The sequence below is a fragment of the Haemaphysalis longicornis genome, unplaced genomic scaffold (assembly GCF_048455015.1).
Source record: "Haemaphysalis longicornis isolate Haplotype H1 unplaced genomic scaffold, Haemaphysalis longicornis Haplotype H1 scaffold_1, whole genome shotgun sequence".
In the NCBI taxonomy this organism is placed as follows: domain Eukaryota; kingdom Metazoa; phylum Arthropoda; class Arachnida; order Ixodida; family Ixodidae; genus Haemaphysalis; species Haemaphysalis longicornis.
The window spans coordinates 382,115,355-382,127,807 of record NW_027526203.1 but is presented as its reverse complement, the minus strand read 5'-3'; the positions used below and the strand labels follow the sequence as shown (position 1 = coordinate 382,127,807).

The following is a 12,453-nucleotide window of genomic DNA, read 5'->3' as shown; positions in this document are numbered from 1 at the left end:
CTTGAAACGTGCCGGGGCGCGCTATCGAATGTTGATCACGCCGATAGCGAAACGTCTGAGCCGGGCATGTCAAGGCGTGACTCACCGACGTGCTGGCACCTGACGTCTGTGGGGCGCACGTCCGTGAAGAATCTGGGCGTGCCACTGGCAACCGCCGGAGGCGCGTTGCAAAGCGAGGTGTCTGACCCGGCATGGCGAAACACGAAAGTACGATTCACCGACACGCGGGCGCACGTGGTGGATTCCCACGTGGTGACTGATGCGGGAAAATACGGCGGCGTTGGCCGATTCGTAACACCATCCGTTTTCCCCGAACACTGCGGCGACAAATATCCTGACCACGATACGAGACCTACAAATGGCAGTATTCAAAATTCGCATTGTTTGGACTCCGGGACACACTTCCAGCGAACAAGGCAGTACCGCATGGCTCACAACGCTGCCAGGGAGAGGTTACAATCACCTCCCACAGTGCCCGCCATGACCGTCCCCTCTTTCCAAGCAGATTGACAACTCCAGCTACGTCTCCTCAAAAAAGAAAGCAGTAAGCATTTGCAAGATGAAACTCCGGTTGTCATCCTTGCACCTCTCAAGCCCTTCTCGCGTTCGGGCGAGGTATTTGCTAATAAAGTGTATGCAAATGCAGCGTATACACCATACATCGTACATAAGTGGTCCGCCCCAGCAGGCTCTCAACTGCATCGATGCCCCCACTGTAATAGTGATGCCATACCAAATCTCTTCCACTTAATTTGGCTCTGTCTATATTCGCCCGTAACCACAGTCAACTGCTAACTGCAGGTCCTGCACCCGCGACAGAACTGGAGCACGTTAGTCATGTCCGTGAGGACCACGCTGCTCTAGAAGTAATTACCCAGTACGCGCTTGAAAACGGTCTGTACAAATTGGTGTAGCGGTCTGACAGACTGTCCCGGACTGGCCATACCCATCCACGACCAATGTCAACAGTGCAAACTGTGCATTTTGGTGCCAATGACAGAGTAAACTGTGCATCTTGTGAATAGGACCTTAAAACTAGAGCTGTGTACACTGTTTAAATGGTTACCTTTCCCTTTCTCCTCCCCCTCCGTCATCATCACTTCCGCACAGGGCCTCATGGCCTCTCGTATTTAATAAAGTGTTTCACTCACTCACTCACAGACCAAAAGTTTCGCGGTAGGCAGCCAAGCAAATGCTATCGCCTATAAAACTAAGCTATGGAAACGTCGTTGCAATGCGTCCTTTATCAGAGCCAGGAAAATAGAGCAAAGCACGCTTCACCCTCGCCGTTTGCCGCAGAACCGTGTGCCAGAGAGACGTGTTCAGCATAAAAAGTTACCCCTAGCCCCATGCGCTCAATGCTATCAGCGTTGCCTCTTGAAGCGAAGGAAAAGACAGGATAGTATGCAGGCGTTGGACGCGCACGTGCACATCGGTGTCTCGACACCACAAGTGCCACGTCAGATGGAGCGGCGATGCATTGCGCAACGCGCTCGCGTGCCCCGGCTTATTTTGCCGTCGGCTGTATGTATACATGCTTGCTAAACACGAAGGTGAATGCGTTCAAGGGGCGCCACGCCGGTCGTTCCTGACTCTTAATACAGTGGCCTTCGGCTCGATTTCAGAAAATGACATCACTACAGTGCGGTAACATATTGTTGGCCATAAGGACCGGCCGCCAGGGAATTAACGGAAAAAATGACAGTACAGGAAAGGAAAGGCAGGGAGGTTAACCAGGGAAGCGTCCGGATGGCTCCCCTGCACATGGTAAAGGGCAAAGGAGGGTTAAACGGAGAATTGGTGTAGCCCCGCTGCATGTCATTAAAACTCCGTTCTCACTGTTTGTGCGTACGACTGCTTTTTCGACAAAGCAGCCTGACAGTATACTGGCCCGTATACGTACCTTCAACACGAGAAAATATTGTAATACGATTTCAACGTTCCTTATACAGCAGATCACTCGAGAAACAGAACTCTCTTACAAAGAACTCGTTTCGAAATTTCAGGTTCTCACACGAAACGGCGTTTAAATGGTATCGATGTTGCTTTCGTGTACTCGGCCCCATATTGTGGGCAACCGACCTGTCAGGCGACAACCTGTAAGCCTAGGAAAGATATTTAGTCTATATGTTATTGGATATATATAGTTTTTCAATTCACACACAAAAAATGTATTCATAGTTTCTACGCCTCTTGTGATCAATATTTGCAACCAGCACTCCTGCATAGTCGCTTTTCTGTAAAAGTTTTCAAATGTGCCTGCAAGACATCTGGGGATTTTTAATTTAAAAGAGCCATTTATAGAAACTAGCCCATTTGCTGCTAAGATGTTAGTTCCGAGGAAGGAAAGCCGGAAAAAAAGGCGGCGTCCGCGGAAACAGCATCCTAAGCCTCAAATTCCTAATCTGATTGAAAAATGGAGGGATTAAGAATGGTAATACATAGTTGGCCGATTCGTTTCCACCCAAGAAAATACATATATAAGCTATTTCAACCAGGTTGCATTATATCCGCCGGTTTTCTCTGCCCTGAGCATACTGATATCGCTTCAACGATCGCTTTTATGCGACAACTGTTTCGTAATCTCGTCTCAGCTACAACCCGGACAAACTTCCGTTTTGCAGATGCCCCTGAAATCGCGGACATCATCGTAACCGAAGCTAATCTGCCCGACCTGGATTTCGAACGAGGTCGTATGTACGTCACCCTGGTTGTGAAGTGCGGTGGACGTAGGCAGCGCGAGACCCCCCTATTGGTCAGCCCCACATCGGGCGAGCACTTTTTCCTGCAGACAGACAAGCCCATCTACCATCCGGGCGCCAAAGGCAAGTATTGGACGCCGCCGTTTTATAGGACAGGCCACGAAGAGCTGTGCCCGTCCTTACGTATATTACGTCCCACGTTAACAACTGGTGCGGTAGGAATCGCGGTAATTGGTTGAGTACGTGCCACTGGCGTACGCAACGAGATGGGGGGGCGAAGAAGCCGCTGCCTTTGTCTAAATTTTATAGTTCAGGGGTTGGGGATGAAAGGATGAGCACACATGGCTCCATTCTATCACTGCCGATAATTATTTTGCTGTCGCAAGCGATGCAACAATTAAGCTTAAGCGGCTTCGACTATTGCTTTCACCACGACGCTCGGCCATTTCCGAGCGTTCCTGAATAAAAACAGGAATAAAGAACAGAGTAAGAATGTTATGTACAGCTTGCCCTCTACATTCCGAAGTTTTTGTCTTTCAATTTTCACGTCTTTTTTGTTTTGTTTTCGCTTTGCTTTTCCTGTCTCTTTGTATTGTGCTCTTTTTCTCCTTTCTTTTTGGGTCCCCAGCTCCCCTGAAACGAAGATCTTCGTACGTCACTGGTGCATGCACCTGAGATGGCGCTATGGTCAACAAGTTGTTCTCGACCCGTTGCACCGCGTTGTGATCCACTCCGTTACGCCAAGCAACTCTCAAGTGGCTGAGGCCAAGAAACCCGAAATCATTCTTGGCATTCCTTGAATGAAAACAAAAATGAAGAATGCCGCAAAATGAGCATAAAATATATGAAATGAGTCAAATAGGTGCAGTACTGAAGAGTAGCCCATAACATGCTCTCGACACATTTAAGGTGGTACGAAATTATGCCCGCTTACATTATCTGACGAAAAATATCCTGAAGCATGGGGTCTGCGTAGGAGCGTGTTTTTTTTTTTTATATAATCATCAGCTGCAACGCCCCAGCGCTAACAGTAACATTGTCACTTACAATTAAAAGCAGTCGTGAAAGCAGCACAAAGCCTTGAAAAATTGGGTGATTCATAACTCGGTACAATTTTGTTCCGATGGAAACGGTCCTCCCCTTACAGGTGAATTCGCGTCGAAAAACCAGATTTCCAATCTCCCGCTTCCTTGTGAGCAGTATAGAGCACAAAAAGCTCTTATAACACGCCTGGGAGAGCAAGCAACAGCGGGTCCTGAATTGACTATGCAATTGTCAATGGGCGCCGTCTTAAAGGAACCGGATAACGGCCCGTCGCCTTTTAACCCGGTCTAACTAGTGTAAAGTGTTCCGTCCTTGTATTGGTGTGGCCATAATTTTGGTGCTTGCAGACGACGAACCTCAAGCTCGGAGTTTTATTTCTCTAGATTTAGACGGCTTGAGACTCTTTAAACCCTCAACTTTCCAACGAAATGGCCTCGGGGTGACATCACAAGTTACCTCATTCAGCGAGTATAGGAAAGAGCAAAATCTTTTTTCATGACTATCTGGCCCCTTAAGGTAATGTGTAGCGTCAAGGGCGCGCTCATTCAAAGCATGTTTAGAAACTTTTAACCGATTACCGAGGCAGGTGATGCGAGTAATTACATCTTCAAAAAGAGCCCATAGCAGTAAAAACTTTCCTAGTAACTCATGTGCTGCCTTTAGGCTCTAGATATTAGTAGCTTTGATAGCTCTTAGGACAATGAAATATAAGAATCTACTCTTAAGTACGTAAAATTAATTCCCCTGAATGTCAAAACACGTACGGGAAAAGACTCGACCATTTATGGGTGGTGCAATGTAAAGTTATTTTAAGTATGCAAAACAAACTCATACACTAGAGATGTCTCTAAAAACTTTGGCAATATTTAATTAGCCACATTCGTATCATCAATACATGGATTTGAGCTGATTAGCAGTTTACGCGTTGGTATGAACGTTGTTGCTGACTCTGTTTTGGAAATATTTAATGCTGCCTAGAAGGAGTCTGTTTTGTTAATTTACCGTGCATACCCTTTGCGTATATATATACAAGTAAAGTTTGCATAAGCTGTGTGTATTTTTGAAAACTGCCAATACTGCATTTTGCATCAAAAATGACATTTTTTATTCCATCGTGGCAATATTTTGACTAAAGCAAGGTAGCTGGCTGTCTCCACAGTCACTTTAAACTATAAGTGCAGAATTGATTTTTTCCTTTTCCAAGTATGGTACCCCGCTGGCTTAACTTTCACCTCTGGTATACTCTCCTTGCCGTAAAAACTAAAGAAATGCTGTTTTATGAAACATTCAAGTCCAAGATTTAACACCCTGAACTGAGATAATTTCTATGTATTCGCTTTATCTGTAATGCGTTTCCAAGTTGTAAGGTTACACATCTGCATGATTTTACAACCACATATTGTTTGCGTGTTGCCTCAGGCGATCGCAGTTTTATTTCATATCTAACTAATAGATGGTATCATATTACTCATCTTGGTTTTGGCATTGTGATATATGTCAAGCCTGTGTCTTTTTCCTTGCTACTTATTTTCTCTTGCAGTCAATGTAAGGTTTTTGGCTGTCGACGGGGAACTCAAGCCATCCCAGAAAAACTTTAGGCTGGAAGTTCGGGTATGTATGGCTTCTTGATTTCAATATTCGTTTCTGAAGCTGTTGGTGTCGTAGTGGTTTCTCAGAATACGGCTAACGCAAATTACGTTCACTTTTCGATAACATAAGTAAATGGGCCGTGAAGGGCCGTGTGCTGCGATGATTCTCTACAAAGATTCTTGATCCCACGGAAAGAGTCATGTCCGCAGCAAAAAAAAAAAAAAAAAAATTCCTCCGGCTTAGCTCACTAACCTTGGATATGCAAAGCGAAAGACTGGGTCAGGCTGGTCAAGTCTTGGCTTCACTTGGTTAACCTTCGATTTAGCTGTAATCGCGGCCAAGCTCACACTGACCAGGCGAGCGCGGCGCTCCTCTTAGCCAGGCGCGTGGCGAGTCATGTGGTCAGGCGGCAACCCAGCTGCGGAGAGCGCATGCGCCAATCCAGCAGCGGCGGTGGCTAGCGCACGCGCCGGCGCCGGAGTTCGGCGTGGAGAGTCACGTGATGCGTTGCCAAGGCTAAAGAGCAGCTGCGGTCAAACGCAGGTAAAATTGCTGGCGACGGCGGAACTCGGGTCTACTAGGTTATAAGGCATTGCTTTAAAATCAAATTTTACGCTTAAAGAAGTACTGACACGAGATTTCGAAGCTCAGATAACTATGTTAAAATCTTCCTTTGTATATGAAGATACCCCCTCGGAAGTTAAACCGTAACCGTTCAGTAAAACATTTTTTAAATCAATTGTAATCTGGCGCGCGCGCGCCCTGACCGGCTGTGGTGCGACGAGAACAGTGACGTCAAGTGCGCCCTCTTGACAGGGCGGCTGCCTCGGTGTTCGCTTCACCGAAACCGAAACTGACACTTATAAACGGAGCTGTAATTATTTGTTCTGCGTTCGACAATCTCATGTGCAATTATATGATTAGTGGGCTCGTACGCATCTATAGCCGCCAAAAAAAAGTAACACAAACATTTCTTTTCAGTATGCCTTTAACGGACAGAAGCTATGCTTGGGCTTTGAGACACGCGTAAAGGGGTTTAATGCATGCATAGCGTAGGATGGGGTATAAACTATGCCTAAATTACCCAGGCGTGCGCGTCTCCTGTATTCCGGCGCCGTTACTAAAATTACCGCGTCCGCGCGAGAAATCCAACCAATGGTGCACAACGCGCCGTCAGTATACGGCGCCGCCGGTGTTGGTTACGTGCGGGTAACAACTTGTATCTACTAAATTGAGTAACTTTGATTGGGTATTTTGTTGGTCTGCTCTACTAGTCACCGTGAGGTATAACGTTTCAGGTAGCTGAAAAATACTTAAAATGTGGGTAATTACGCACAAATGAAAAACCAGCGCACAATTATTCGGGAAGAAAACAAGAAATGTGGGCCAGTTGGCTTGGACGCATAGCGACGCGGGAGAGCACCCGGAAGACGAACTACGAGGAGAATGAACACGTTCCGGTGCTGTCTGTGCCGTTGTCGCTAGCCCCTCCTTTACTGTACAGGCGCCACTAATTAATGTTAATCAACGTCGAATGGGATTGTTTGAACGTTGGCGTTTAGTTTGTTTGCTCTCTATATATGCATACATGATAAATGTCGAACAGCTTATTAAAAATCATGTGCAAAAGCGGCACTGTAAATATGATACTCGCAAACACATCTTTATATGCTCTTATGTTACTGTTCCCGTTTGTGCCCCCGGTACGTCATGCTTCTACATAGGCCTGTAAGGTTTTGCGCTAAATACATACATACATACATACATACATACATACATACATACATACATACATACATACATACATACATACATACATACATACATACATACATACATACATACATACATACATACATACATGCATGCATACATACATGCATGCATGCATGCCTACATACATACATGCATACATACATACATACATACATACATACATACATACATACATACATACATACATACATACATACATACATACATACATACATACATACATACATACATACATACATACATACATACATACATACATACGTATAAAAATTGAAGGTATCTTATTTGGTCCCCATCATATGACGTAGCGTTGGCTATTGTATCCAAAGTTCCCCTTCGCTGATATTTTATGACACCAAATTAGAACGCTGCGGAGGCTGTGCCTGGCTTGGGGCCTCACCACACCCTGCACTACGTAACAGAGTGAAAGAGGCCTCCTTATTCCACTCTCTTTGCTGCTACCAGACTAGAGTTTGGTACATTGAAAAGAATTGCTTTACGACGGTTCAAAATGGGTTCAGAATGTTACCGGCATTCAGCTGCTGCTTTGTCGAAAGATGCACATTCGAAAATGGGTGTTTTGTTGTTGTACTTCACAAGCTTTGTTTCAGAAAAATTTATAAAAATAGTTTTAGGAAATAAATTGTAAAGATCCGCGTTTGTTGCCAAATGCTTTCGGCAGGTTGCGTATTTAGCATTTATACTTTGCGATGTGATCTTAGAAGAGGTGGTTTTACAACAGACTGTTTTAATGTGGAAAGCGCACTGGTGAATTTTTTTTGTGATGCGGCTTTTATAAATCGTAGTTCTGGTTTATTTTAGCTTCTTAGGCCAATTTTATGGAAGCGTATTTACATCTAAGCGTACCCCTTACGACCAACCGCCTTACGTGCTTTCGCATAACTATCAGCAAAGGGGGCCGCCAAGGCCCTTTTGCAGAGCAGATTCTCATCACAGGATATTAATTCTTAAGAAGAGTTTGCAAGACACTGCTTGGATGGTAGTGAATTTGATTATCATACCTCAGCACATGCAGGCTCTTCGTAATTGCTCGTATTACGCGACGGCAATCTGGTCTGCAGGAAGAGCTTCAGAAGCCTTCGTCTTGATCTGCGGGTAAAGTTTCGCTCAAAGTTGGTGCTGTAATAAGAGTTTGCTTTCGGATTTAGATTTCACACCTTTGAGCGTCTTGCAATGTCGTTGACTACGGCCCCACTTTTAGGAAAATTTTTAATTATTATAGAAGTTTCCGTTTAGGTTCTTGGCCAATCTCCTGGCTGCGTATTTACGATAAGAATGTTTTGTTTAGGAAAGATTCCACTCAGTTTCGCTTGACGTACCCCTCAAATAAAGCGTTCTACCCTGCTCCAGTGTGAATGAAACAGTACCTATTAGCACCTTCAGGGTTTGTACATGAGAGTCACATCTGGCCTCTCTACCAATACGCTGTAAGAGTGTGTCCTTCAGATAGGTGAGAATGGTTATTTCGCGTGCGCACGTTGCCGGCCTTCACAAAAAATCGCCCTCCCTTCTTCCGCTGTAAAGCAGCAGGTAATACTTATGCGGAACTTGCGGTGCGCACACAACAATGCAAGAAGCACACGGTCCAAATAACCTATGTGAACCAATTATTAAATTGTCCATGTTCGCAACTTTCATGTTTCTCTACAGTGATTCTCAACCGCATGGAAAATTCATGCCTACAGCGAAAAATGAAGTTTTACGCTTAAGTCTCCGAATTATGTTTGGGCTTTGAGACTTCAACTCTTTAACGCGTCACCCGCTCGAACCGCAGCTATGGCTTAGACGTACAGCACTCGCCTCGTATGCTGGAGGCACCGGGTTCAAATGCGCTTACCGCCGCGCACCCACCGATTTATTTAATGGGTACAGGCGTCCCTGGCCGAGTGCGGACCCTTGAAAGGAGAACTCACGCCTGGAGCTCGGCCTTTACCCTTGCGAGGGGCCCCTCACCGTTGTCCACCTGGCGGGGCCCCCGGTATCATGCCGCTTTGCCGCATAGAAGGGGGTGAAAGAATCTGGCGGCATTCCCTGCTACAGGCGGTTACCGAGTTGAGTGTCTACCGTGGCTGTGGAAGGCACTATGGGCATTCCACTGAGGCGCCGGGCACCTACCGGTAACAAAGGTACAAGTGACTCCCCGCTTGGCGCTTGGTCTTCTGTGGGACCACAACGCTTGGGAACTTCACAGAGCTTGTACGGGAATTGCCCTTGTGGAATGGGGCGGCTGCAAAAAATGCAGGAACTTTTACCGACAGGGATTTTAGAGTGGCAAAACACTCGTATCGTAAGCGGGAGGTACCAGGTTTCAAACCTGGGCCGCCGGATACCCACCGGCTCTTAAAGTATACAGGCACCCCCGAAGCGTAGCTCGTCTCGACGGTGGAACAAACGATTGCAGCTTTATTATGAGCAGCCATAGGAGGCCATGTAGTAAATCTCTTGAACACCTTCGTGCGGGATCTGGAACTGCTGGGTAACCACCAGTTCAAAGGGTACAAGCGCCCCCTGTTTCGGCAGGAGATAAAGGGCTTAGACACACACCACCCCTGCGGAAGACGTGGTAGGCCTGAGGAGCTCCTGGTTACCCCCAGAACAAAAGAATGGCTACAGGCATCCCTCTACGGGGGATTCAGTGTACTGGCAGCCGTAACACCGCGTCGGCTTGTATTAGGAGGTACGATAAGGTGGTAGGTACTTCGGTACTTCTGGGCACCAACCAGTAAAAAATTGGTACAAGAACCCCCTGAACAGGGGATCTCGTGATTGAGATGTTACCCGACTATGTCGGAAAATGTCCCGGTAAAAGGTGGCGCAACTTTTGGCGAGAGTAACTATGACTCTTCTTTCCCTTGCGGAAGCAGTGCACGTGGGGTCGCCCAATGGCTGGGAGAGGCAACGTGCCCCTGTAATCCATCGTGGGAGGCATCCAACGGCTGGGAGGTGGTAGCGTGCCCCTGTAATGTAGCGTGCATGGAGGCCGGGGTGTCAGTGTTGCGCGGTAAATACTGCACCTTAGGTACGTGCACAGCTCGTTTTAATTTGGGCAGACCGTTGCTAAAGTAACGGGTGTACCACCCTGAGGCCGGGTGCATAGCGAACCCCTGTAACCGTTGCTTGGAAGGGGCCTACAATGCGATCTGGTCGCTGTCCGAAGGAAGTGATGAGCCCTTGTAGCCTAGTGACTTGGGTGCGAAGGTGCAGGATTACGGGTAGTTATGCAGAACTGGCTCCCCGGGTGGCCCTTAACCTCCAAGAGGTCCCCGCTGGGAAACGGCGCATCCTCCGAAAGGGGGAGAAGTTAGGCTAATCTAGGTCAGCCAAGACTGCGAGGCTTGTTGGCCGGAAGAGGTAGGGGTGGTAATCACGAGGAGCAAAGTTTTTCAAGGACACCTGCTAATTAGTTCTAGTGTCCCATCCTCCTGCCGTGAGAGACGTTGGCGTCGAGTCGACTCCAGCGGAGAATCGCTACAGGAGGAGGGAGGTCTGCATCTCTGCGAGCGGGAAGGTAAATCCGCTTAAGGCATGCTCGCATCCGGGCCAACCTACACGTGCGGTACCTTCTGCGACTGATGAGTGCGGATCGAGTATTGGGGGGTCGCAGTGACCAGACTGGTTGTCCTGGTACGGATTAACCAACGCTCGCCCCTCGTGGATCTGATGCGTAAGGAGAGATGAACCAGCAGGTGCGATTACATTGCTTTGCCTGCAGCTCCCCATTCGGGAATGGGCTCCTGTGGTTACGGGGAAAGTCGTCGTTTTTTGTTCACGCCACGTCTCGGTGACGATAGGGGCTCCCTGACCGATGTAGGTGGATGGTGTTTACCATACTTGGTCCTTTTGTTGTGGGGCTCATAAATATTGCTCCAAACTGATGTTTTGCCGGCTTGTCTGGGAGACGATACACCTGGGTCAGGAGCCAACACTTTCGCGGACACTTTCGATCTAAACGCACGTCCGACGGTTGCTTAGCGCAGTTAAGTCAAGCCAGATCACGCACCCTAACTCTTTTAGGCACCCAAAACTGCTAAACTTCAAAGAATACAGGCGTTGAGAGTCAATTTCAAGCCGACAAAAAGACAGGCAATTCAAGAGTTGAGGCCCTTCTTGACTGCAGTTCTCTACAGCTATGTCTTATCGGCAGAAAGACGTGTCAGCAGCTTAAACGAGCGTAGTCGAGGTGCCTAAAGTGTCTGCATCATGTTGAGTGCTTAGTGAACACACAGACACCAATGATATTCCACAACACCCCCCCCCCCCCCCCACAGTGGCTTCTGCACACACCAGATCGATAAAAACGCTGCCGCACAAAATGACAAACCTCACGCAAGTAGTTGCCGAGCGCGCTTCCGTTGGTTTCTGCCTGTTATGTAACCGCAGCTATCAGATGCAATGACCAATGGGAATTGCATAATGTGCCTACTGCGAAACGTTTGTCCTTAGCAGACAGGTTAGCTCTCGGGTTTTCGGTTTTTCCAGACGGTATTGCTTTTGCCCTCATCAGGAAAAGCGGATGACTCTCCTTGGGAGTGATATCTTCGGTGTATTGCTGGTCGTACATCTTAACTCCTCGCTGCTCTACAGGGCTGCACCAAGTTAATAAAACAAAGTATCTGATATCATTCTAGTACTCTACACGTAGGTCATACCCATGCAATACAAACATAAGGGAGCAAAAATAAAGTGGAACCGATAACGGGCCAGCTGCTTTGTTAAGCTGCCTTCAATTGTTGGTGTTGTTCAGAATTCTCGCCCCTCCCTGCAGTTCCCTTCCCTTCGCCCTTCTTGACAAGGGCCATAGCCGGCAACTGAGATGTAGTTGCTTTCAATAAACACGTTTTCGGTAATTTCAACTTGTCTGAAGTCTCGTCTGCGATAAACAGACACCCTTGCACTTATGTGCAGATAACCATGGGGTCATGAATTGGGCCTGCCCATTGCTCATGTACACCTATGAGAACGTGTGCACTAAACTGTATTCAAGTAGCGTCAAAGAAGGCTTGGAGAAGACAGAGCGCAGGGAGGAACAGGGTATGCAGGATGGCACTGGAAGTACACAGAAATATTTCCTGAAGAGATAGAGTTGAGAGTTTTACAGCGTCAAGCGCGTATTGGGTCATCGCTCAGCGTTATAGGTGGGCTGGGTAGGTGCAAATGAATGAGCTCATTCCTCCTTTGGGGATAGAGCTGGCGCATATAATTGAGTCTAATGGACGCACTCACCCGTAACGAGCCGTCATGATTAAAAGAAACTGCGCAAACAACCGGGGATATAGAAGAGAAAATACGCCACAACAGGGCAGTCGTTTTTTAAGTTCCT

The 12,453-nt window shown here is 47.2% G+C and overlaps 1 protein-coding gene across 1 annotated transcript in view; it reads left to right on the top strand.

Annotated features, from left to right (window-relative positions):
* The window catches only part of LOC144155207 (venom factor-like), a 161,780-nt gene that overhangs the window by 22,634 nt on the left and 126,693 nt on the right, over positions 1–12,453 (top strand). Inside the window, exons 3-4 of the mRNA XM_077686515.1 lie at positions 2,625–2,825; positions 5,287–5,357. Of these exons, the coding sequence (XP_077542641.1) occupies positions 2,625–2,825; positions 5,287–5,357 (272 nt within the window). The remainder of the gene's footprint in view (positions 1–2,624; positions 2,826–5,286; positions 5,358–12,453) is intronic.